The sequence below is a fragment of the Salvelinus namaycush genome, chromosome 25 (assembly GCF_016432855.1).
Source record: "Salvelinus namaycush isolate Seneca chromosome 25, SaNama_1.0, whole genome shotgun sequence".
NCBI classification, from domain to species: Eukaryota; Metazoa; Chordata; class Actinopteri; order Salmoniformes; family Salmonidae; genus Salvelinus; species Salvelinus namaycush.
The window spans coordinates 687,113-713,776 of record NC_052331.1 but is presented as its reverse complement, the minus strand read 5'-3'; the positions used below and the strand labels follow the sequence as shown (position 1 = coordinate 713,776).

Here is a 26,664-nt window from a genome sequence, read left to right as displayed (position 1 = left end):
TTTACTTCCATGCGTTATTTTCATTAAGACATTCTGATTTCAAGCAGCAGGTAAACTATATAGATTAGAGTAGTAATGTGCTCTGAGAATAAAACATGCTTGGCACCTCAGATCTGTAAACAAGTTAAAATAATAAACAGCTTCCTAACAACACCGCTCAACATGAATAAGAATCCTTTTAAAAGTAAAGACTTGAGTAGTTAGAGACACTTTCTCTTAAACCATGACAGAAACACTCATCAGAACAATATAAATGTCTTTGGAAATTCAACAGGCACTCAAGAAGTACAAGGAATTAGAAAAGCCAAATCAGTTCAATTTCATTTTTTTTTTTAAATCACATCTTTACTTCGATCAGAACAGACTGCTTTGGCGGGCCAAATAAAATCACTTGTGGACCAGTTTTGGCACACAGGCACCCAGTTGCAGACCCCTGGCATAGGCCCTATGAGTTAGGGTTTTGGTCTTACCCTGTGTCCTTACAGGTAGATTACGCGTTCCTTGGTTGGTTTGCTTGCTATGTCTTTTGGGAAGGGGGGAGGACGGGGAGGTTCGGGTGGAGGGAAGTGGCTCTGGCTGTTCCTCATGCTGCTGTTGGACAACAGGGTCTGGGAGTGCTTGGCATTGGACAGAGGCTCTGGAGGACTAAAGAAACGATCTAAGGAGGGATAACAACATAGGGTTAACTTACTCATCGTGTGTCTGGACATGTGTGCATGCGTGCTCCATGTTCATTTAGATCCTGAGACTTTAAAACACATCTCCAGTCATGGTAATAATCTGATCGTGTGTACCTGGAAATCCCGAGGTTCTCGTCTTACCTGATTGGTAGCTCCTGTGAGGACTCACAGTCCCCTTCCCTCGCAGACTCCCGCACTCTTTTCTTGTCACTCTGATCGGCACCACCTGAGACATGTCTATAGATGCTGCAGGAAGAAAGACAACTACTCACTCCCTAACAGATAAAAAATATCAACAGTGGAGGTAAATGTTATAATTTGCTCAAAGATCTGACTTGTGATTGACATCATGATCCCACCAGTGGCGGTTGGTGCTGTTAAGGCTCTATGAGCATGGCCTTATTTCTATAACAGCATATTGGATGACTGTCATTTGTATCCCATTCACCCAGTTCGATGTAACATCGACAGATTTAGGCTACTACTTGAATTCTCCCTATACCCATGAGGTTGCTACAACCTAGCCTATGAATGAAAGTTTACAATGTAGGTGCACAGTTGCAAACGAGAGTTTCTATTGGACAAATTAAGGTATGTTTATCCCTGTTTGGTTCCATTTGCTTCTGTTTAAGAAACGTTTTTCAACAGAATCGGCAGAATGAATATACCCCTGATCACACGCAAACAGTTCACTTTCATAGCTTGTTGTATTCCTTCTCACATCTACCCACTCTCTTCCTCTCACCTTTTCCCTTCGCTTGTGGACTTCAATGCACAACACATCAGCTGTCTGTGACCAGGGGGGAAATGTCCAAGCTATACCTTCATATCCAATACACATAGCCTACATTGTTGTCACCATATTAGCTAAAGTAATGTCATAGTCAACATAGCTAATAAAACTAATGTGTTTGTAAACCCACTACAATCATGCAGTACAGTGTACAGTCAGTAAGCAGTTTAGAAAGCAGGCCCCGGTGGCAATAAATGAGTCAAACCAAAAGCTTACCTTGACTTGGAAGAGTTCCAGTGTTGGACATATGAAAAGGATGTGTTTAATGTGTTTGATACCATTCCACTAATTCCGCTCCAGCCATTACCATGAGCCCTCGTCCTCCCCAATTAAGGTGACACCAACCTCCTGTACTGTGTAAATCTACGGAAGGCGTTGAGAACCTTGAGCCTCTTAGGTTTTGTATTGAAGTCAGTGTACCCAGACGAGGACGGAAGCTAACTGTCCCCTGGCTACACCATGGTGCTACCCTACAGAGTGCTGTTGAGGCTACTGTAGACCTTCATTGCAAAACACTGTGTTTTAATCTTATTTGGTGACATGTGAATATATTTAGTGTAGGATAACTTTTTTTATGCTTCACTATTTTTTATAAAATTCACTGAAGATGGTCCTCCCCTTCCTCCTCTGAGGAGCCTTCCCACAGCCTGATGAAGAGCCTTTGTCTCAATACATTGCTAATAAAAACTATAGGAGCATCTAACCATCCAGTGTGGGTAGTTTTCTTATGTGATAATTTCTACCATGAAGTATTCTGTTATATTCTACAGTGCTGTGTTCTGACCTGCACTATGCATGCGCTGGTGCGATCCCTTTTTTCTGCTCTTCTCCTTGCCCTTGCTGCTGAGGGTAGCCAGCTTGGTGGGGATCTGCTGCTGCACAGCCCCTGGCTTGTGGACCACCTGGTTGGTGGTGCTGATCAGGTGAATGGGAACCTCCGCTTTAGGGGGCGCAGGGCTGATGCTCTCCCTATGAAGGGGCGCCTACAATACAATAATGTAAAGTTATGAATACTGTAACCTTGTCCCCAGGCTATCGCGCACAGCAAATATAAACCTGGTACATCTACGATTCAAAGTTGGCCTTAGTGGGATTGACCATAGAATTCTATGGGAGGGACCTTACGAAGTAAAGTATTTGTCATCATTTAATTTTGGCGAATCACACGAGTGCGAGGAGCATACGGGGGAGGGAGGATTATGGGGGAGGGATTGTGGGTAGACATGGGCTATATACCGTACACCGGGGTATTACGAAATACCGACGGTATGATTTTGGGGGGTGCGTGCTACGCCACTCTTTATAACAACCTATAAATGTAACTATAGGAAATTAAGATGTGTCAAATAAATTAGTGTGTTCAGAAAGTATTCACACCCCCGGGACTTTTTCCTAATTTTGTTGTTACAGCCTGATTAAATTGAGATTGTGTGTAGGCCAGTGACACACAATACCCCATAATGTCAAAGTGGAATTATGTTTAGAAATGTTTACAAATTAATCAAAAATGAAAAGCTGAAATGTTTTGTCCCTCTTATGGCAAGCCTATATACGTTCAGGAGGAAACATTTGCGTACGTCACATTGTTAAGTTGCATGGACTCACTCTGTGTGCAATAATAGTGTTTAACATGATATTTGAATGACTACCTCATCTCTGTACCCCACACATACAATTATCTGTAAGGTCCCTCAGTTGAGGAGTGAATTTCAAACACATATTCAACCACAAAGACCAGGAACATTTTCCAATGCCTCGCAAAGAAGGGCACCTATTGGTAGATGGGTAAAAAAAAAAAGCAGCAAACATTGAATATCCTTTTGAGCATGGTGAAGTTATTAATTACACTTTGGATTGTGTATCAATACACCCAGTCACTACAAACATGCAGTCATCCTTCCAAACTCAGTTGCCGGAGAGGAAGGAAAACGCTCAGGGATTTTACCATGATGCCAATTCTGACTTTAAAAATGTTCAACAGTTTAATGGCTGTGATAGGAGAAAACAGAGGATGGATCAACATTGTAGTTACTCCACAATACTAACCTAAATGACAGAGTGATTTATTTTATTTTATCTCCTGAATACAAAGTGTTATGTTTGAGGCAAATCCAACACATTATGGAGTACCACTCTTCATATTTTCAAGCATGGTGGTAGCTGTATCATGTTATGTCATGCGTTTCATCAGCAAGGACTGGGGAGTTTTTCAGGATAAAAAATAAATGTAATGGAGCTAAGCACAGGCAAAATCCCAGAGGAAAACTTGGTTCAGTCTGCTTTCCACTAGATACTGGGAGATTAATTCACCTTTCAGCAGGACAATCTACACTGGAGTTGCTTACCAAGAAGACAGTGAATGTTCCTGAGTGGCCAGGTAATACTTAAATCTACTTCAAAATCTACTTCAGAATCTAATGGCAAGACCTGAAAATGGTTGTCTAGCAAAGATCAACAACCAATTTGAGCTTGAAGAACTTTGAAAAGAATAATGGGCAAATGTTGCACAATCCAGGTGTGGAAAGCTCTTAGAGACTTACCCAGAAAGACTCACAGCTGTAATCACTGCCAAAGGTGCTTCTACAAAGTATTGACTCAGGGGTGTGAATACTTACAGTATGTAAATGGGATATTTCTGTATTTCTGTCATTTTCAATAACTGTGCAAACATTTCTAAAAACATGTTTTCACTTTGTCATTATGGGGTATTGTGTGTAGATGGGTGAGTTGTATTTTATTTAATCAATTTTGAATTCAGGCTGTAACAACAAAAAGTGGAATAAGCCAAGGGGTTTGAATACTTTCTGAAGGCACTGTATATCCAGCTCAGGGCTCCATCTAGGCATTTGGTTTGCTAAATTGCTAGCTAAGTGGCTATATGTCAAAATCCAGCTTCTTGTTTACAGCAGACACATTCAATCTCCTCCTGGATCAAGATCCCTGTTGCCTTAATTGTTTGTGCATATATATTATTCGTAATTTTTTTTAGATGTTATTTTTGGAAATGGCGTCCCTTGTGTGCACTTCCGGTAATACCGTATACTCCGGGTGGTACAGAAACTGTATGAAAATCTGAATACCGCCCAACCTTAGTTGTCGGAGATGATTGGTTGGTAGATTAAGTTAATGCTTATGCTCTGGGAGTTTCTCCTGCTCTTTCTGTATTGGCTAACGAAGGGAAAGTTTGACACGTTGGTCCACCAGACTCACATTTAGGGCGGAAGTCTCTGGGAACGAGATTATAAATACTGGGAACTACTGGGAAACGAGTTACAACACACAGCTATGAGGATCAAACTCGTAAGAGTGTTGTATCGAGTGTACCATCTGATAGGGAACTTTGTCACTTTTCATGGAAATGCATTTTGTGAGGTCAGCATACAAAACATCAACACGCTACAACAAATAGAATACAAAAACGCTGGAAGGTGAACACACATATTCACATAGTCCTGTGGATAGGGTTTGCAAAGTACCGTTAACTTTTCCAAAATTTTCCAGAAATCTTCTACTTCTCATATTTCCTATTTCTAGAATTTGGGGAAAGTTGCCGGAATTTGTCAACCCTATCTGTGGTTGGTATACTGTCCATCCATGTAGTCTAGGCCACATTACGTCCTAGCTATGTCTCACCTCTGGGGGCGGCTCCAGGAAGAAAGCTGTGGCTAGAGAGGGGCTGTGTTGGACGTGGACCTTAGAGGCCGGGATGGGGGTCACGTCACCTCCCGTGGTCCAACCACCAATCAGGTCCCCTCGGAACGACTGGGAGAGGTCCCCTCGGAAGGAAGCAGAGTGGGGGAGGTCCCCTCGGAACGACTGGGAGTGGGGGACAGCCTGAGAAGAAGACGAGAATGACCAGATGACCTAAACATCCCATACGTCAATATCTATAAATGCATAATTAACAGCCCTCTCACTATTGGTCCTCAGTCCTAAACGACCACACCACCTCCTCACCTGCTGAGTGTTGAAGTTAAAACTCCCAGGTTTGGCAATGGTCTTGCTCTTCTTCAACTTCATCTGTAAATCCAGGCGTTCCTTCTGTTTCTCCACAGTCCTTGTAGCCTCTCTCAGCCTCTCCAGATCCTGTTGGCAAGGTACGTCACATGAACAATGGAAACATGCCAGCAGCACTCACTTGGATAAAATCGGCAATTGAAGCTTTGTTTTAACTTATTTTTTAAACTCTTAATAGACCACTTTACATTTTGGTCATTTAGCACACTCTTATCACAGTAAGACCACAACTGTTATATTGTAACACTGTATAATGTAACAAAACAAAGCAGAAACCTGTTGGTAGGTTTCTCTCCATCTCTCCAGCTCCCCCCTCTCCTCTGCTAGCTTCGCCTTCATTCTCCTACACTCCTCCTCTCTGTGTCTTAGCTCCACCTCCAGGACCTCCGCCTGCAACTGGCGACGCTCCCGCTCCTCCCCGCAGCGAGCCTGAGAATGAGACGGATCAAATAGCAATGAGAGAAAAGTGAGATAGATAAGCAGGGGTGTCAAACTCATTACACGGAGGCCTGAGTTTCTGCTGGAGCAACTAGAAAACCAGGCGAGGAAAGTTCCTAACTAAATCAGTGATCAATCAATTACAAGGGAGAAGTTTAAAAAAACATGCAGACACTCTGCCCTCCGTGGAACGAGTTTGACACCTGTGAGGCAGAGAGATGAGATGGATATCATAGATAAACACAATAGATAGTTCAATTAATAGATAGAGGATTAATCGAGATAAAAATAAAGACGCAGGAAATCGCAAGTACTTGTGCACAGACAGACAAGCAACATTCATCCAGCAGGTGTAACCATGTAACAAGATTGTATGTATACTTATACAATATTTGGTAAAAGCTGAAAGACGTAATAACTGATACAGTGTCTGCAGTTTAAAGCTCTATTCTAGCTACCTGTTCCTGATGGTGTCTGTTCCTGATGGTGTCTCTCTCCGTGTCTCTAACATATAAACAATTTTCTACCTCAGGGTTTTAAACTGTGTTCTAGTCTGTGCTGTCTGCAGTTTGTGGAAGTTGGCCATCTCCTCTCTCCATTTCTATAATGTAATAACCTGTGTTCTAGATCAATACCTGTTCTTGTCTGTGCTGTGTCTGCAGCTTGTGGAAGTTAGCCATCTCCTCTCTCTGTTTCTCCATGTTACGTTGTTTCTCCTGCTCCAGGAGCACATTTCCACGAGAACGGCCCGGATGCTCACGCTCTGACAGCGAGGCACGCTGCAACTCAATGTGGCTGTCCTGCTGGGACACGATGGCCTACGGGGACGGGCAGGGGACAAACTTAACACCAGGAGGCAGAGGACAAACTTCAGACCAGGGGACGGGCAGGGGACACAGTTAAAACATATCTAATAGTAAGATAAGACCAGTCAAACATAGCAACTGTCTGTAGAATGTAAAGAATAGATACAGTATGTCTTACCAGCAGACTGTAGAGTTTCTGTGAGAGCAGCAGCACTCTGTCAAAGAACTGGGGAGAGAGAGATAGAAATAGGTTTGTGTAGCAGCTTTCGAATAGCCGTGGGAAAACCAATTGCAAGATTTGAGAAGCACATCCCATCGTAAACTCAAGATTCCAAACAAATAAGTGCAAGGTAAACAAAAGGTTCCGGTATTCCAGGTATACAAATTAGATCAAGGTAAAACGTTTGCCATAACTCGTAGGCCTCACTTCCTGTTTCTATATACCCGGGCAGGCCCACCCATACTTACAACTAATTGAGGATAGAGGGAGTAATTGGCCTATTAGAATTAAAATAATAGAGCATAACCAAAATAATGCATAAACCATATCGAGTGCCGTGAAAAATAATTTGCCCCCTTTCTGATTTTCTATATATTTTTTTCTATATATTTTTGACACCGAATGTTATCAGATCTTCAACCAAAACCTGATGTTGGATAACGGGAACCTGAGTGAACAAATAACACAACATTTTGATAAAGTTATGCAATACCAAATGCCCCTGTGTGAAAACAGAAATTGCCCCCTTACACCCATTAACTGGTTGTGCCATCTTTAGCTGCAATGACTGCAACCAAACACTTCGTAGAGTTGTTGATCATACTCACATCGCTGTGGAGGAATTTTGGCCCCCTCTTCTTACTTTAACTTAGAAATATTTGTGGGTTTTTAATGCATGAACTGCTCATTTCAGGTTCTGCCACAACATTTCAAATCAGGTTCAGGTCTGGACTTTGACTAGGCCATTCCAAAACTTTACATTTGTAGATTTTCAGCCATTCTGATGTAGAGTTGCTTCTGTGTTTTGGATAATTGTCTTGCTCCATGACCCAGCTACGCTTCAGCTTCAGCTCACGGATGGATAGCCTGACATTCTCCTTTAGAATTCTCTAATACAGGCATCCCAAGTGGTGCAGCGGTCTAAGGTGTCACTACACACCCGGGTTCGATCCCAGGAGGTGTCACAATCTGCCGTGATCGGGAGTCCCATTGGGCTACGCACAATTGGCCCAGCTTCGTCCGGGTTAGGGGAGGGTTTGGTCGGGGGGGCTTTACTTGGTTAATTGCGCTCTAGTGACTATGTGGCGGGCCGGGCGCCTGCAGGCTGACTTCGGTCGTCAGTTGAATGGTGTATCCTCCGACACATTGGTGCTGTTAAGAAGCGAAGTTTGGCGGGTCATGTTTCGGAGGACGCATGACTCGACCTTTGCCTCCCAAGCCCGTTGGGGAGTTGCAAGAGACAAGATCGAAATTGGGGATAAAAAATAAAAATACATTTCTTTAATACAGAGCAGAAATCATGGTTCCTTCAATGATGGCAAGTCATCCAGGTCAGAAGGCAGCAAAGCTACCCCGAACCATCACACTACCACCGCCATTGCTTGACCGTTGGCATGAGGTTCTTACTGTGGAATGCAGTGATTGGTTTTCGTCAGACATAACGGGACCCATGTCGTCTAAAAAGTCGACTCAAATTGGCCAAAAAGCACCTGGATGATTGTCAAGAATGTTCTATGGACAGATGTGTCAAAAGTGGAACGTTGTTACGTCTCTCGAAAACTAAACACTGCATTCCACAGTAAGAACCTCATACCAACGGTCAAGCATGGCGGTGGTAGTGTGATGGTTCGGGGATGCTTTGCTGCCTCGGGACCTGGATGACTTGCCATCATTGAAGGAACCATGAATTCTGCTCTGTACCAGAGAATTCTAAAAAAGAACGTCAGGCTATCCGTCCGTGAGCTGAAGCTGAAGTACAGTTGGGTCATGCAGCAAGACAATGATCCAAAACACACAAGCAAGTCTACATCAGAATAGCTGAAAAGCAACATATTTAAACGTTTTGGAATGGCCTTGTCAAAGTCGAGACCTAAACCTGATTGAGATGTTGTGGCAGAACCTGAAACGAGCAGTTCATGCTCGAAAACCCACAAATGTTGTTGCTGAGTTAAAACAGTTCTGCATGGAAGAGTGGGGCAAAATTTCTCCACAGTGACGTGAGAGACTGTTCAACGACTCTAGGAAGTGTTTGGTTGCAGTCATTGCAGCTAAAGATAGCACAACCAGCTATTGAGTAAGGGGGTTTTGGGTGTTGCGCAACTTTGTTTAACTTTTTTCAGTCAGGTTCCCTTTATTTAATATTAGGATTTGGTTGAAGATCTGAAAACATTCGGTGTCAAAAATATGCAAAAATAGAGAAAATCAGAAAGGGGGTAAATACTTTTTCACAGCACTTGTACATAAATTAAATGATCCTTAAATATAAATATTATCTAATAGACAAATATTTGCATATTTGGTTAGCACAATAAAAAAAATGTGACTAGAGATATTCATGAACCTAATCATCAAGATATGTTCAGACTTCAGAGTCATCTAGCAACACTTACCTCCGCTTCAGGAAAGGATGGATTTGGGCATGGAGAAGTCCAGTATGATGCTGGTGCTGGTGACTCATCAGCCTGTAATCACAATACCATGAATCAGACGAACTAAACCAGTCAATACCTCCCTCCCTCCCTCTCTCTCAGAGAACAAGAGCACACTTGTAGGAGGGAACAAGTGCCCACTTGGAATTGAAAGGGAGAGAATGGGACAGCCAGTCACTCACCGACAGTTCCAGACTCTCTGACTGGTCAAGGTCCTGTAGCTGGGGGTCAGAGTTTGAATGCTGACCTCTGTCTAGAGGTTGTACCGCCACACTGCCTGGCCGTTCTCCAGCCTGTATATTACCATCTGGAAAACATGCAGCAAATGTTTGCTGAAAACATTCAGCAAATGTTGAACAAATAATGTTCAACTGTGTTCCAAAGAAAACACTGGATTTGTGAGATAAGAGGAATGATACAGCATGACCAGATATGAATACGAACAGTGGTATAATAAGGGGAAGGGAGATACCTAGTCAGTTGTACAACTGAATGCATTCAACTGAAATGTGTCTTCCGCATTTAACCCGACCCCTCTGAATCAGACAGGTGCGGGGGTCAATCCAGCAACCACAGCAATATGAGTTGTAGACTGAGCGGTAGACTTACTCTTCATAGGGGGTATGGGATTGCAGACATAGCCCCCTAAGGTTTCGGCTCTCCTGAGTGCGGCCAGGTTCCCAAGGCCTAGCCCCCCTCGAAGGAGCCGTAGATCTTCTGGCCTCAAACTGTATCCCCGTGATCCCAGGAAGTCCTCTGGAGGGGGGTAGGGGTCTCTCAGAGTCACACTGGACAGGAGAAGGTTCTGCAGATTCTCCACTGAAGAGAGAAGAAGAATAAACTAAAAGCTGATTATCTGACTGACAAGCTGACATTGGATTCTCATGGTGGATCAATAAGTATTTACAATTGAAGTTGGAAGTTTACATACACTTAGGTTGGAGTCATTAAATCTCGTTTTTCAACCACTCCACACATTTCTTGTTAACAAACTATAGTTTTGGCAAGTCGGTTAGGACATCTACTTTGTGCATTGTTTACAGACAGATTATTTCACTTATAATTCACTGTATCACAATTCCAGTGGGTCAGAAGTTTACATACACAAAGTTGACTGTGCCTTTAAACAGCTTTGAAAATTCCAGAAAATGATGTCATGTCTTTAGAAGCTTCTGATAGGCTAATTGACATAATTTCAGTCAATTGGAGGAGTACCTGTGGATGTATTTCAAGGCCTACCTTCAAACTCAGTGCTTCTTTGTTTGACATCATGGGAAAATCTAAAGAAACTGCCAAGACCTCCGAAAAGACATTGTAGAACTCCACAAGTATGGTTCATCCTTGGGAGCAATTTCCAAATGCCTGAAGCTACCTCGTTCATCTGTACAAACAATAGTACGCAAGTATACACACCATGGGACCACGCAGCCGTCATACCGCTCAGGAAGGAGGCGCGTTCTGTCTCCTAGAGATGAACGTACTTTGGTGCGAAAAGTGAAAATCAATCCCAGAACAACAGCAAAGGACCCTGTGAAGATGCTGGAGGAAATAGGTACAAAAGTATCTATATCCACAGTAAAACGGGTCCTATATCGACATAACCTGAAAGGCTGCTCAGCAAGGAAGAAGCAACTGCTCCAAAACCGCCATAAAAAAGCCAGACTACGGTTTGCAGCTGCACATGGGGACAAAGATTGTACTTTTTGGAGAAATGTCCTCTGGTCTGATGAAACAAAAATATAACTGTTTGGCCATAATCACCATCGTTATGTTTGGAGGAAAAATGGGGTTGGCTTGCAAGCTGAAGAACACCATGCCAACCGTGAAGCACGGGGGTGGCAGCATCATGTTGTGGGGGTGCTTTGCTGCAGGAGGGACTGGTGCAATTCACAAAATAGATGGCATCATCAGGATGGAAATGTGTGTGGATATATTGAAGCAACATCTCAAGACATCAGTCAGGAAGTTAAAGCTTGGTCGCAAATGGGTCTTCCAAATGGACAATGACCCCAAGCATACTTCCAAAGTTGTGGCAAAATGGCTTAAGGACTACAAAATCAAGGTATTGGAGTGGCCATCACAAAGCCCTGACCTCAATCCCATAGAAAAGTTGTGGGCAGAACTGAAAAAGCATGTGCGAGCAAGGAGGCCTACAAACCTGACTCGGTTACACCAGCTCTGTTAGGAGGAATGGGCCAAAATTCACCCAACTTATTGTGGGAAGCTTGTGGAAGGCTACCCAAAACGTTTGCCCCAAGTTAAACAATTTAAAGGCAATGCTACCAAATACTAATTGAGTGTATGTAAACTTCTGACCAACTAGGAATGTGATGAAAGAAATAAAAGCTGAAATAAATCACTCTCTACTATTATTCTGACATTTCACATTCTTAAAATAAAGTGGTGATCATAACTGACCTAAAACAGGGAATTTTTACAAGGATTAAATGTCAGGAATTGTGAAAAACTGAGTTTAAATGTATTTGGCTAAGTTGTATGTAAAGTTCTGACTTCAACTGTATATCAGATTTACTAAAGAAAAGGGTTAAGTTCCCTATTATCAGATCCTATCAGACCTAGCAGGAGTACCAAGGCCAGCCTATCAGAGGTGAAGGTGGAGCTATTACAATATTGCTTTAACCTATCAAATCCTCTCAGATCTCCACAATTGCATAAGGTCTAGGGGTGGATTTATCATTCAAACCTACCCTCAGTGATGGCCCCCTTGAGCAGTGTCTCCCCCTGCTGGGGGTCTAAGTCGTCACTGTGGAGCAGCAGACGAGAGTGATTAGCTACATCCTCCAGCCCTGTTACAGCCTCCGCCATGTCAGCAAAGATACGCAGCTTCTCTGTCAGGCTCTGCATGATCTGGGCATCCTTCATACATAGACTCCCTGGAGACACACACAGATTCTATGGTCAGAAAAAAAACAGACCTACAGATACACACACATATATTCCATATGACCTGACAATGGGAGTTGCAGGCAGCTGTTATCGAGGACATTTTGAAGCGCTCGGGTAGAGCTGGTATGGGTAGCGTCTTTTACCTTGGAAGTCTCTGAGACTGGTTTAGCCTGGCCTCCTCCTGTTCACTGTACAGCTGCTCCTCCATCGTGTGCGTGGCCAAAGAGCTCTATTTTCTTGTCATCCAACAAATCTTAAAAACGCCTGGAGTTGGCACTTGGATGCCAAATGTCATTGGCACTTGGATTGGAACCAGTGTTATGGTCGGATGACATGAAAATAGATCTCTTTGGCCACACACACCAGTGGTGGGTTTGGAGTCAAAATAAGGATGCATGAGCATAAATTAACCCCACGCTGGTCAGTGCCCTTAGCAATTCGAGTTTCAGCCAATGAGCTTCAGCCCCTCGCTATTTGAGTGACAGCTAGCAAGATGCACACACAGTAGAGTAAGAGAGAGAGAGAGAGAGCAATGACTTGGTGCACATAGAGTGAGCTCCAAAAGTATTGGGACAGTGACACATGTTGTTGTTTTAGCTCTGTACTCCAGCACTTTGAAATTATACAATGACTATGGGGTTAAAGTGTAGACTGTCCGTTTTAATTTGAGGGGATTTTAATCCACATGGGGTCAACTGTTTAGAAATTACAGCACTTTTTGTAAATAGTCCCCCCGTTTTAGGGGACCAAAAGTATTGGGACAAATTCCTGTGTATTAAAGTAATAAAAGGTTTAGTATTTGGTCCCATATTCATAGCACACAATGACTAGATCAAGCTTGTGACTCTGCACATTTGTTGGATGCATTTGCTGTTTGTTTTGGTTGTGTTTCAGATTATGCCCAATAGAAATGAATGATTCATCATGTATTGTGTCGTTTTGGAGTCACTTTTTTGTAAATTAGAATAGATTATGTTTCTAAACACTTCTACATGAATGTGGATGCTACCATGATTATGGATAATCCTGAATGAATTGTGAATAATGATGAGTGAGAAAGTTACAGATGCACAAATATCAAACCCCCAAGACATAATAACCTGTCACCATTACAATAACAGGGGAGGTTAGCATTTTTGAGGGGATATGATATTTGTGCGTTACAATAAAAGTGACTCCAAAATGACAATACATTATGAATCATTCATTTCTATTGGGCACAAAACACAAACACAACAAAAACAAACAGCAAATGCATCCAACAAATGTGTAGAGTCACAAGCTGGATGTAGTCATTGCGTGCTATGAATATGGGACTAAATGCTTAACTTTGTACTACTTCAATACACATACAAGTGAATATGTCCCAATACTTTTGGTCCCCTAAAATGGGGGGACTATGTACAAAAAGTGCTGTACTTTCTAAAGGGTTCACCCGATATGGATGAAAATACCTTCAAATTAAAGCTGACAGTCTGCACTTTAACCTCCTTTTCATTGTGTCATTTCAAATCCAAAGTGCTAGCGTACAGTCGTGGCCAAACGTTTTGAGAATGACAAATATTAATTTCCACAAAGTTTGCTGCTTCAGTGTCTTTAGATATTTTTGGCAGATGTTACTATGGAATACTGAAGTATAATTACAAGCATTTCATAAGTGTCAAAGGCTTTTATTGACAATTACATGAAGTTGATGCAAAGAGTCAATATTTGCAGTGTTGACCCTTATTTTTCAAGACCTCTGCAATCCGCCCTGGCATGCTGTCAATTAACTTCTGGGCCACATCCTGACTGATGGCAGCCCATTCTTGCATAATCAATGCTTGGAGTTTGTCAGAATTTGTGGGTTTTTGTTTGTCCACCCGCCTCTTGAGGATTGACCACAAGTTCTCAATGGGATTAAGGTCTGGGGAGTTTCCTGGCCATGGACCCAAAATATCGATGTTTTGTTCCCCGAGCCACTTAGTTATCACTGTTGCCTTATGGCAAGGTGCTCCACCATGCTGGAAAATACATTGTTCGTCACTAAACTGTTCCTGGATGGTTGGGAGAAGTTGCTCTCGGAGGATATGTTGGTACCATTCTTTATTCATGGCTGTGTTCTTAGACAAAATTGTGAGTGAGTCCACTCCCTTGGCTGAGAAGCAACCCCACACATGAATGGTCTCAGGATGCTTTACTGTTGGCATGACACAGGACTGATGGTATAGCGCTCACCTTGTCTTCTCCGGACAAGCTTTTTTCCGGATGCCCCAAACAATCGGAAAGGGGATTCAGAGAAAATTACTTTACCCCAGTCCTCAGCAGTCCAATCCCTGTACCTTTTGCAGAATATCAGTCTGTCCCTGATGTTTTTCCTAGAGAGAAGTGGCTTCTTTGCTGTCCTTCTTGACACCAGGCCATCCTCCAAAAGTCTTCACCTCACTGTGCGTGCAGATGCACTCACACCTGCCTGCTGACATTCCTGAGCAAGCTGGTGGTGTACTGGTGGCGCCCCGATCCCGCAGCTGAATCAACTTTAGGAGACGGTCCTGGCGCTTGCTGGACTTTCTTGGGCGCCCTGAAGCCTTCTTCACCACAATTGACCCGCTCTCCTTTAAGTTCTTGGTGATCCGATAAATGGTTGATTTAGGTGCAATCTTACTGGCAGCAATATCCTTGCCTGTGAAGTCCTTTTTGTGCAAAGCAATGATGACGGCACGTGTTTCCTTGCAGGAAACCATGGTTGACAGAGGAAGAACAATGATTCCAAGCACCACCCTCCTTTTGAAGCTTCCAGTCTGTTATTCGAACTCAATCAGCATGACAGAATGATCTCCAGCCTTGTCCTCGTCACTACTCACACCTGTGTTAACAAGAGAATCACTGACATGATGTCAGCTGGTCCTTTTGTGGCAGGGCTGAAATGCAGTGGAAATGTTTTTGGGGGATTCAGTTAATTTGCATGGCAAAGAGGGACTTTGCAATTAATTGCAATTCATCTGATCACTCTTCATAACATTCTGGAGTATATACAAATTGGCATCATACAAACTGATGCAGCAGACTTTGTGAAAATGTATATTTGTGTCATTCTCAAAACTTTTGGCCATGACTGTACAGAGCCAAAACAACAACAAATGTGTCACTGTCCCAATACTTTTGGAGCTCACTGTAACTGTACATTTGTGACGTAGTAAGCAATTTTCGGTGACCACTTTTGGCTCGTGGATGCTACTTTCAGAAAAACTGGCTAAAAGGTATTCAAAAGTACCAGAGAATATCTTTAAGGTCAACTCATGAACTTCACCCAGTACCAGGACATTTTTGCCAAAAAACCTGGTTGCCTCTGCCAGAAGGCTGAAACTTGGCCGAAAGCAGATCTTCCAGCAAGACAATAACCCCAAATAATTGGTTAATTGACCACAAAAATCAACATTTTGCATTGGCCATCTCAGTCTCCGGACTTGAATCACGGTGAAAACCTGTGGTTGGGCAGTCCATAAGCGCAGATGAAGGATATCAAGGATCTGGAAAGATTCCGAAAACAGCGGTGCCAATAATTTTGACCCCAATGTTTTTGAGAGAAAAGATTTTACATGTAAATTTTTTTTTTTGCATACAATATAGCTCAGTATGTGTATTATTTATTTGATACTGTTTTTTTGCTGATCTTTATCAAGGGTATCAAAAATGTTGGATCTGACAGTATTTATTTTAAATCACCTTTCAGCCATCCGTTGGCTGCCTGCCAGTTGACAGTCCCCTCATGGAGCAGGGTTCTGGTCCCCACTGCCAGGTCCTCTCTCTTGAACACCCTTTCGTCCTTCAGCCTGCCGTGGGAATGAGGTTGCAAACTGCTGCCGATGTCTCTCAACCAAGAGGCCCTCTCATAGTCATGGACCTGAGAGTCCACAGCAGAGATTGTCTCTCTGATCAGAACCAGGGCTTGGGCCAGGGCATCGTGCTCCTCACTGTCAGCTGATGGGAGAAGATGGGATGAGAGTAGAGGATTGGGTTTGGGTTCATTCCAATTCAATTCAGTCAATTCAGGAAGTAAAATCTAATTTCACTTGTGAACAGCGCGGTTATCAAGCATGCTGGGCCTGGGGGCCTATAGTGCAAAGAGATATGCATCCTAGCCCAGCTGAGTCCACCTTAAAGGCATTCAGTTACCTAACTGAGTTTGTTAGTTACCATCAGTGTTCTGTAGAATGCGTTCGACCAGAAAGGGGTACTTTGTGAGCCGCTGAGTCACCAACAGAATACATTCTGGGACTCCTAACTGCCGCACGATGGACAACCGACCGATTTTCGTAATCAAGTTCTGGAACTTCTTGTTGTTCTGTAGCTGTTCTTTGTAGAAGCTGACAGCATCTGTGTGGTGACTGCAGCAGTCTCCATAGCTCTCCTTCATCCTCTCTCCCATCTCACCTGAAAACTACACCACCACATCATCATGATAATGATCAGGTAAACAACAATAAACAAGCAAACATCAGGTATCACTCAATATATGACAAAGGGATAGTACAGAGAGAGTCATGATTTCTTGAGAATGTTTTCTCAGAATCAGAGAGAGAGGCGGGCTACCTAGTTGATCAGTATATCTCCCAGCTGTGTGACAGTATAATAGCTCCTACCCATTTGTGTTACAGTGTAATGGTTCCTACATGTCTGTTTCAATGATTGTGTATATGAATGGACCAAGCCATCAATCACGTGAAACCATTCAATCCTATGTGAAGACTCAATAGCGCATTGAAGCCAAATGAAGTCGGTTAAGATGGCGTCTCTTGGAGACAGCATGCGCAGTTTGAGCTACTCCAGGAAGTGAAGTTGCAGGCTAGCTCAGTGCTGCCCCTTCACATTCATTAACTCAAGATGAAGGCGGACCTGGGTACTGCAGGCTGCCATGAGCAACAAAATTAACAAAATCAACAAAAATAACTTATTCTGTGTGCGATTTTAAAATAATCGGTTCAAAGATAAACATCTGGTGTATTAGAAGCAATTATTGGTACTTTGATTGTCTTCGATATTTTCACGAAGATTGCCATTTTATCCATTCACTAAAATGGGGGATCATGTTTTTTGCTCACAATGCCTGTAGTACCGCGGTCGGCCTTCAACTTCCATGGCTTAAATGAGAGGTGGCAGTCATTTTCCCCTGGTCTGTGTCACTTTGTAATGGTTCCTACCTGTCTGTGTTACAGTGAAGTGGTGTCTACCCTTCTGTGTAACAGTGTAATTAATGGTTGCTACCTGTTTGTGTAACAGTGTAATGGTTCCTACCTGTCTGTGTAAGGGTGTAATGGTTCCTACCTGGTTGATGAGTATAGCTCCCAGCTGTGTGACTGTGTAGTGATTCTGTCCGTCGCGGCAGTCTCTAAGACACCACAGGAAGTGTTGGTGTATGTGCAGCAGGCTGTCCATCTGATGGAAGAGTAAAGGAAATGATTACTGTACATGTAATACACACCTATTCGTTTTAAGCAGGAGATGGAGTCACCGGAGGGAACATCCTGTCCAGCTTATGCTCCTTCATCTGTAGGCTCTGTCTCAGATCTCTCTCTCTCCCCATCTCTCTGTATGTACGTGTGTGTGTGTGTGTGTGTGTGTTACCTGAGGGAACATCCTGTCCAGCCTAGTCTCCTCCATCTGTAGGTTGTGTCTCAGCTCATACTGGTACACACTCAGCAGCAGCTTCAAGGTCCGCATGTGGTACACCTCAGTCTGGATCAACTCTGACACACACACACACAAATACAGCATCATCATTATTACGGTTATAAAGTTACTACCATCGTCATCATTATTACTGTTATAAAGAAGTCATCAACAACATAATTGTAGCAATGGTTATCATCATCACCCAAACCAGTTCTTGAATGATAAGATCAGCTACCCCAGCTATAGTCTTACCATAGATGACATCTTGCCTCTTTATAGCATCTTTGTGTAGTCTCTTTATGTACTGCTGGTCCACAGAGACACTCCAGGACTCTCCCTCTAGGTCCTGAGCATCAGCCTCCAACTCCGCTAGCAGGGCACTGTAGTGGCCATCTACACACACACAATAACACACACACAGCTTAATGGACATCTAGACACACACAATAAAAGTGTCACAATAACACACAACAAATATAAGACAGATACAATAACACATACAGGACTAACTACTGCAACTACTGTAGTGTAGCTGACTCCCTGATCCTGTACCTTCTAAGTTGATGATGTCGGTGCTGGACGAGGAGAGGGACACAGAGTCCTCAGGAGGAGGGGGTCGAGGAGAAAGTCCTCTGACAGCATCCAGGTCATCCATGTGTTACAGTATGTGGGGGTTAAAGGTCAGGATGATGGGACCAAGGCCATGGGGAGGCCATGGGAGCCTGGGGGATGGAACCTGTATACAGGACTGCTGGATGGAGGGAGGAGAGAGATTGCATTTGTATTACATTGTGTTTTGTTATTTAATTGCTAATTTGTAAAGCTAATGAGAAATAACCTGGCCAGGTCACAATACCGCATACGGTACTGGAATTTTGGTTTCATGTAAAGACAGTGTTTTGTTTGTTGTGGCCTACTATAATTTTAGATGTTTAAACTGATTTTAGATTAGATACACACAAAAAAAATGTGGACACCCTTTCAAATTAGTGGATTCGGCTAGTTCAGCCACACCCATTGCTGACAGGTGTATAAAAATCGGTCACACCGCCATGCAATCTCCGTAGACAAACATTGGCAGTAGAATTGCCCATACTAAGGAGCACACTGACTTTCAACGTGGCACCGTCATAGGATGCAACCTTTCCAACAAGACAGTTCGTCAAATTTCTGCCCTGCTAGAGCTGCCCCGGTCAACTGTAAGTGCTGTTACTTTGAAGTGGAAACGTCAAGGAGCAACAACGGCTCAGCCGCAAAGTGGTAGGCCACACAAGCTCACAGAACGGGACCGCCGAATGCTGAAGCGTGTAGCGCTTGCAACACTCACTACCAAGTTCCAAAATGATTCTGGAAGCAACATCAGCACAATAACTGTTCGTCGGGAACTTCAAGAAATGGGTTTTCATGGCCGAGCAGCCGCACACAAGCCTAAGATCACCATGCGCAATGCCAAGCGTTGGCTGGAGTGGCGTAAAGCTCGCCACCATTTTACTCTGGAGCAGTGGAAACACGTTCTCTGGAGTGATGAATCACGTTTCACCATCTGGCAGTCCGACGGACAAATCTGGGTTTGGCGGATGCCAGGAGAACGCTACCTCCCCGGATGCATAGTGTCAACTGTAAAGTTTGGTGGAGGAGGAGTAGCTCTGGGGCTGTTTTCAAGGCCCCATAGTTCCAGTGAATGGAAATCTTAAGGCTAGAGCACACAATGACATTCTAGACTATTTCTACCGTTCCTTGAAACGATCAAAAGCTTGTATAGAAAATACCCCAGACAGGAAGAGAGGATTAAATCGTGTTGAATCCTGAGAAAGACTATTTTCTATTACAGAACAGAAACAAAACCTGTGGTGTGGAAAGGAAAGAAAGCTGGTTTGACACACTTACAGCACGACAGCCCTAGTCAGACGAGCTCACTGACAACACACATGGCAGGGGTGAGGGACGGAGAGGGAGAATTCACACAAGACCGCAGGGGGCAATTCCATGATAACGAACTTGCGCCGAGACACAGATTTTTTTATTAAAAAGTACGCCAAACAAAAACATTGATTTCAAAGTTTAACAACCCATACAACTCCATGCACAATGAATCCTTTTAACAATTTATACTGAATTTCAGTAAAATCTCCTTCAGTTTTTTGTGTCCACGTTTTTCGAATTAGGATTCCACAATGTCTGCAGAAAGAATGGGGTATCAGCTATGGCATGATACATTGACTTTGAAAAAAATCCTTTTTGGTTATTGAACTACAGTAAGTGAAGAGGATTTACACCCAGTAACAGAATTTGGGTAATCAAATCTGAAATAATCCTAGTCGTCTATGTTTCACAAGTTTCCAGTGGTGTAAAGTACTTAAGTAAAAATACTTTAAAGCACTACTTAAGTAGTTTTTGGGGGTAACTTTTACTTCACTATATTCCTAAAGAAAATTATATACCTTTACTCCATACATTTCCCTGACAACCAAAAGTACTCATTACATTTTGAATGCTTAGCAGGACAGGAAAATTGTCCAATTCAAAGACTTATCAAGAGAACATCCCTGGTCATCCCTACTGCCTCTGATCTGGCGGACTCACTAATCACATGCTTCGTTTGTGAATTATGTCTGAGTGTTGGAGTGTAACCCTGGCTATCTGTAAATATGTCAGAGTGTTGGTGTGTGCCCCTGGCTATCTGTAAATTATTTCTGAGTGTTGGAGTGTGACCCTGGCTATCTGTAAATTAAGTCTCAGTGTTGGAGTGTTCCCCTGGCTAAAAAACAAGAAAATGGTGCCGTCTGGTTTACTTTATGTAAGGAATTTGAAATGATTTATACTTTTGATACTTAAGTATATTTAAAACCAAATACTTTTATTGAAGTTGTATTTTACTGGGTAATTTTTACTTTTACTTGAGTCATTTTCTATTAAGGTATATTTAATTATACTCAAGTATGACAATTGGGTACTTTTTCCACCACTGCAAGTTTGAACATTAAAGTACAGCACAGTACAGTAGAGTTCAGTAAAGTAGAGTATAGTTCAGTACAGTACAGCACAATACATTAGTGAATTCAGCTCAGTGTGCTCTACTGTATACTATACTGAACTATACTCTACTTTTCTTTATTGTACTCTACTGTACTGTGCTATCCAACTATGGTTTGTGACAACTATGATTTCCCATTGTAGCAAATTCAATTGCAGAAATTCCGTTACCGATTTTTCAGAAATCCCGTTACTGATTTGGAATTGAGTTTTAATCACTTAATTAATACATACAATTGATATCAGTAAAAACACTAATTGATAGGTCTACCTTTACTTGTTACGTCTGTGTATGTTCATTATCCTCCCTCTTCATGAGGGAGAGAATTTAAAAAATATCTTTAAGATGTGTTTTTTTGGTAACGGAATTGAGGCACAAGGCAATATTTCTTAAACTTACAAGAGGCAAACAATTTCTCCAAAACTAAATATTAAAGTGTTAATATAACTTGGCAGGGGTCTTCAACATCATTGTGTTTTGATGTATTTCTAAAAACTTAAGACTTTTTCTGGTACTGTAGATGTTTTCTAAGACCCCTTTTCCAGCCTTTTTAGGATGGATTTTAAGAAAAATAATGTATATATGCCTTAATTTCTAAAAAATAGTCTCTTAGCTTTAATTTGAGACCCAATTTGACATGCTCCTACGAACTTGATTGATGTTCATTAGCATCATAGCATAGACCTAATGGTCACAGTTGTGAACTGACCCCATCAACTAAATTGCATTGAAATAAAATATACTATCAACTTAATGAAGCATTCATAGATCCTTTATAAAGCATAAATATATGAATAAAAAAACATTCATAAGCATATGTCATGCTAAAAAGGATGGGGAAAGGGTTATGTCCCATGTAAAATGTCAGTACACCATCAGTATGTATGGGCCTCAGAGCAAGTTTGGTCTTATCTTTGAGCTACAGTGGTTGGACAAATCTCTCTCTACTGGGTGGACACACACACACACACACACACACACACACACACACACACACACACACACACACACACACACACACACACACACACACACACACACACGTGACAGCCTAGTGACACCAAGGCTGGCCAAAACATACAGACAGGAGTGTGTGCCATAGAGGAAAGTAACCCACTGGCTGCATGTGTGTGTGTGAATGTGTGTGCTTAGTTCACACAGCTGGGTACTAAAGACACAGTTCACACACCCTTCTGTCTCTACAGTCTCTGGCTCACCTGTTCACAGACAGACAGACAGGACACAGCTTCCTCCTACAGTACACTATACACAGAGAGTCAAGAAGAGGCACCCTATTCCCTACATGGTGCACTACTTTTGATCAGGGCCCATAAAAGTAATGCACTACATAGGGAATAGGGTGCCATTTAGGAATTTAAGTTTTACACTTCCCCATACTGACCTGGCAGGAAAGGGGAGGAGGGGAGAGTGGGTGCGGACGTGAAATACAGGTCAGCCAAGTATCCCGGCGGGTGAACGCAGTGTCAGTAGATTAACGCTTTCTCTACGTTCAATGCATTTTCCCAGAAAAAATTCAGTAAAAGATAATGCAAAATAAAAAAGGTGCGTAAATGGCATTTATATTCCACTACAACACTGACTGCCTGTAAAACATTAGTCAGTACACTGCCACTAGCAAATGTTCAACATGCTCCCTTCATGACGTCCACAGGGCAGGGGCCTTGACACACTGTTTACTCATTAACAGGAAATAGCTACAGTATCTTTCTCTCCCTTTTGCTCTCTCGCTCTGTGCGTGTGTGTGTGTGGACTGTGGAGGCGAATTCTCATGGCGAGAGTCTAAATCCTTGGGTTGGGGAAAAATGATGTGAGGGGTGTGTGTGTGTGTGAGAGAGAGTATGTGAGCTCCAGCACAGCTAGCTAGGCCTACTTATAATCATGTGACCTACTCCCATCAGGGGTTCTGCATGGACAAACTGAAAAATACAGAATACAGCCTCACTAATGGCTGGCCTGGTCTGGCCCAGGGGCTTTTCCCCCCACACACATCATATAGGTAGCTTGCTCAACAGTGTCCCATGTTTAGTTTCTATCTGAGAGGTGATAGTGACACCTGTCAGATCTTCTAACAGGGTCCATGAGGATCTGTCTTTCTAATGTAAAGTACTGTATTCAACAGAGCCACTGAGGTTAAGAACCTCTTCCCTCCCTAACAGGGAATAGTCACGAGTGTGAATGGCAGGTGTTAATTTCAGTAGTGGAGAGAAGTGTGTAGAGAAATAGGTACAAGTGGGTGTCTGTTAACGTTTATGCTTTGATGTCTTGGAGAGAGATGGATATTCAAAATCTTAGTTTGACAACATATAACCTCCAAGTGACTTGAATTACTTTCAACAGCTGATTTTGAGCAAATACTGCATTGAAGTATGAATTTAAGTTTGAAGGCTACAAGGCATATGTTTGTAAAGCATTTCATTTCAGTACGTCAAATACATGTCGGTAGAATTTTCGAAAAGTTAATTCAAGTTAAAATTACTGCAATCATTACAATGTAACGTTTTTATGGCGACCAACCAACCTAGCAACAGTCATTTGCCAGGTCCACATAGTCAGGTCAGGTGTTACAGCCTAAGTCAACAAGAAGTATTTCATTTCCCCGTGAAATAAAACTATAAAATACGACATCAACCCGATAGTCTCGATAAATTCTTACCCCACCCTCGAACTAATTCCAGCGCAAACTGTAGTAAAAATGTTGTTACTTTGTATCAGCTGCTAAGGATCCCGGATAGCATCGACAGCGTTTGCATGTACGAGCCTGTGCCGTTTCCTACATAGAGATAGATAGAGGACCCTTTGTATCTGTGCCTTTATAGCGTCTGTGACAGCATGTGTTAGACCATTGAGGATATCTCAATTTTTAAGTAGTCAATTTTCTTCTTCACGATTGGCGGATCCTTCCTGATTACCTGGTTGGACATGACTCCAACAGGGTCACCAGGAGAGTCCAGTCAATGAAGTTGCAAGTCCCACCGAGTTGACTACATTAAATAGGCGAAAGCCCTCATTGGCGCTGCCCATGCTAATACATCCTTTTGGCAACTAGAAGCCTCTATCATTCTTTATGTTATCCTACCTTCTCAAAGCATTCTGGGAGCCGTTCGTTTAATAGTTAAACGCAACCAGAGAAACAGGCAAAGCTAGAGGGTTACTCTGCCCAAAATCTGTCCTCGAAAATAAGACCACTAAGTGAGGAATCTTTGTATGGAGGTTAATGAGTGTCGAATTTGGTCAACAAAACATGTAATTGCTAATTTGCTACATATAAGGTTTATTTGATCAAATATACGTTTCATAATGGTTAGGATGCTACCAGTGGCGATTTTAGCATGTAAATCTTGGTGAGGCAATCTCAACATATATTTTTTTAATGCATGCCAGCAAAGCCACTACACACAACACTAAACAATACATTCATTGCACTATAACGGTGACAAACGGTGCCCACAAACTGCTCGGACCTACATAAAGCTGTCCCAACAGCAGAGCTTTCTTTTCATCACCATGGAGTGAATCCATACCACCGCTACACCTGGCTATCAACAGAGCCTTCTCTGGTAGCAAAACAGTGCATTCAGACTCATTTACGGCATTTAAAAAAAAATGGCTGACTTGCTTAAAAACAAATGTGTTTTTTACTGACAATTGAGATGTACAAACTATGGCATATGGTAACAATGAGCGGATAAGATGCAATCCGTAATTTCAAATAAGACATTAATGAGCTAGCTAAGATGGACGTAGTCAATAACAATTTGTTCAGCACCTTTGAAATGTACAGTGACAGAATTCAGAACATGGGCCGTTCTTACAGTATTCTCCCTGTACACCAAGTCAGAACCGTAAGATAAATAAAGGAGGCATATAATGCAGACAATGAAAGCTCTTACAATATTCAATAATTACTTTTCTCTAAAACAGGCTAGAGGCTACATGTGCACCACCAAGTCAGAACAGTGGGCTAAGTTATGAGGGGAAAAAGGGACCAAATTATTAGGGTGAGGCACATGGGCTACTAACAGCTACAACACACCATACAGTATTACTTTCTTAGTTACAGTAGACATATCTCCCTGGCATGACATCATTTATGCAGCAGCATACAAGACATTTTTAGATTCACTGTTGTGCTCTGCTCACTTGAACAGGAAGGTGGCATGGGGGTCCGTCTTGTGGGCAAAGTCTGGCATTCGCTGGATTTATGGTGCTTTCAAGACAACTGGGAACTCAGATAAAAACAAGGTAAAATCATGACATCACTGATCTTCAGGTCAGAGCTCTAGAAAGAGGCCAGAGTTCCTGACTTGCAATTCCCGAGTTGGATGACTTTCAAAACGTATTTTCCCAGTCTGAGCTCGTTTTTTTCCAAGTTCCCAGTTGTCTTGGATTTAATGAAGTCTGAGATTTCCCAGTTCCGAGTTTCCAGTTGTTTTGAACGCGGCAGAAGTCATGCTGGATTGACAGCATGGCCAATGTATTAAACCTTTTCTGGCCGATGGTGTTGCGTGTGAATGCTTATCCATTTAAGATTTGGAAAAGAGACCCTTAAACCCAGACTTGGACCACACACCCTCTCCACTGAATAGCAGGCAGGGATAGCAAAATAATGATTCCTCTGCAACGCTTGCAGTTAGCCACTAATTTCATCCAAACCACTCATTGTTGAATTTGCGATTTCCAACTTGTTGTGTAATGTTTATATCTAATGGCCGGATGAGCACCAATACGTTTTATCTCTAATTTCTCTTTATATGACAAGGTTTGAAAAGGGTTTGCCAGTAGATTGTCAACTTGATTGATGATGATGACTGCTTGACTAGCTTGTTAGCTAAGATTTTGAAAGTATGATGTTGACATGATCAGTCCAATCAAAGCTACGGTAGATATAACGTGATTTGATGTCATTTTACCAATTACCTTGAGCCTTCTTGGATGGGCACTTCTAATGTAAATCTATGGCAACACCCAAGGGGCTTGAATTTTGGAGTTCAGTGAAGTAGTGTCCCCATGCGTGACAGAACACTGAGCCAATCACGGTGCAACTGGAGAACATTACCAACCCCTACACTGTGTATTTTCCGCTGGCTGCCCCACCATCACAGAAAGCACTGAGCTAGGCTGAAACCTGCATTTTGGAGCTGCCTTACTCAAGAGCAAAAAAGAGACAAATGTTTGTATGCAGCTTTATTAACACTTAATTTTTTTTTTTTTTTTACATTGTTTGCAAACTGATATGTGACACATATTAATGCCAAAATAACATGCAAAACATGCAACTTTTTTTGGCTAAACATATGGGTCTCAAATGACGGTTTGGGACCCTGAATGATGGGTTGCCACTGAACATCATACATGTATCATCAATTGCCAACATCAATGCGTGCTTAAGTATCCTTAATAAGCAGCTTGCAAAAACAAAAACACATGATTCAGCAGCGGCTCGAGCGGTCTGCTTTGCAGCTCGAGCCCGACTCGGCGCCTGTCTTTCCAACGGTCGTTGTTTGAGTCACTCAGTTGGTTAACAGTCGAGGCCAGCCGGAGAAGATAACAAAAAGTTACAAATACGTAATTGTAGCTTTTGTATTTGTAGTAGTCTATTGTTAGGATTTATGTTTATGCACTATAGGCTGTTAGCATATTGGTTAAAGGTGAATGATGTTTTGTTGC

General features: G+C 42.4%; 1 protein-coding gene across 5 annotated transcripts; it reads right to left on the bottom strand.

Annotated features, from left to right (window-relative positions):
- Positions 1 to 312: 312 nt before the first annotated feature.
- LOC120020096 (rho guanine nucleotide exchange factor 18-like) lies at positions 313 to 23,823 on the bottom strand. Of its 5 annotated transcripts, none has more exons than XM_038963536.1 (19): positions 23,700 to 23,823; positions 18,495 to 18,693; positions 18,195 to 18,335; positions 17,895 to 18,016; positions 17,595 to 17,705; positions 16,467 to 16,710; positions 15,996 to 16,250; positions 12,092 to 12,277; positions 9,993 to 10,202; positions 9,566 to 9,690; positions 9,345 to 9,416; positions 6,913 to 6,960; positions 6,564 to 6,746; positions 5,767 to 5,919; positions 5,431 to 5,559; positions 5,107 to 5,307; positions 2,258 to 2,456; positions 822 to 926; positions 313 to 658 (listed from the first exon to the last, which is right to left on the bottom strand). In XM_038963536.1, the coding sequence occupies exons 2-19, from the start codon at positions 18,595 to 18,597 to the stop codon at positions 480 to 482; spliced, it is 2,766 nt and encodes a 921-aa protein (XP_038819464.1). In that variant the 5' UTR covers positions 18,598 to 18,693; positions 23,700 to 23,823; the 3' UTR covers positions 313 to 479. The 5 variants fall into 5 exon arrangements, with proteins under 5 accessions (XP_038819464.1, XP_038819463.1, XP_038819461.1 ...); XM_038963535.1 differs by having other exon boundaries at positions 18,495 to 18,690; positions 23,651 to 23,782; XM_038963533.1 differs by having other exon boundaries at positions 23,651 to 23,780.
- Positions 23,824 to 26,664: the final 2,841 nt, after the last annotated feature.

What these genes read in the sequence shown, in the direction of transcription:
- LOC120020096 (XM_038963536.1), bottom strand. Translation starts at nt 18,597, where the DNA reads ATGGATGACCTGGATGCTGTCAGAGGACTTTCTCCTCGACCCCCTCCT. An exon ending in CGACATCATCAACTTAGAAG is followed by an intron (nt 18,336 to 18,494) that starts GTACAGGATCAG and finishes GTGTGTGTGTAG; the next exon opens with ATGGCCACTACAGTGCCCTG. An exon ending in TCACAGGAGCTACCAATCAG is followed by an intron (nt 659 to 821) that starts GTAAGACGAGAA and finishes ATCCCTCCTTAG; the next exon opens with ATCGTTTCTTTAGTCCTCCA.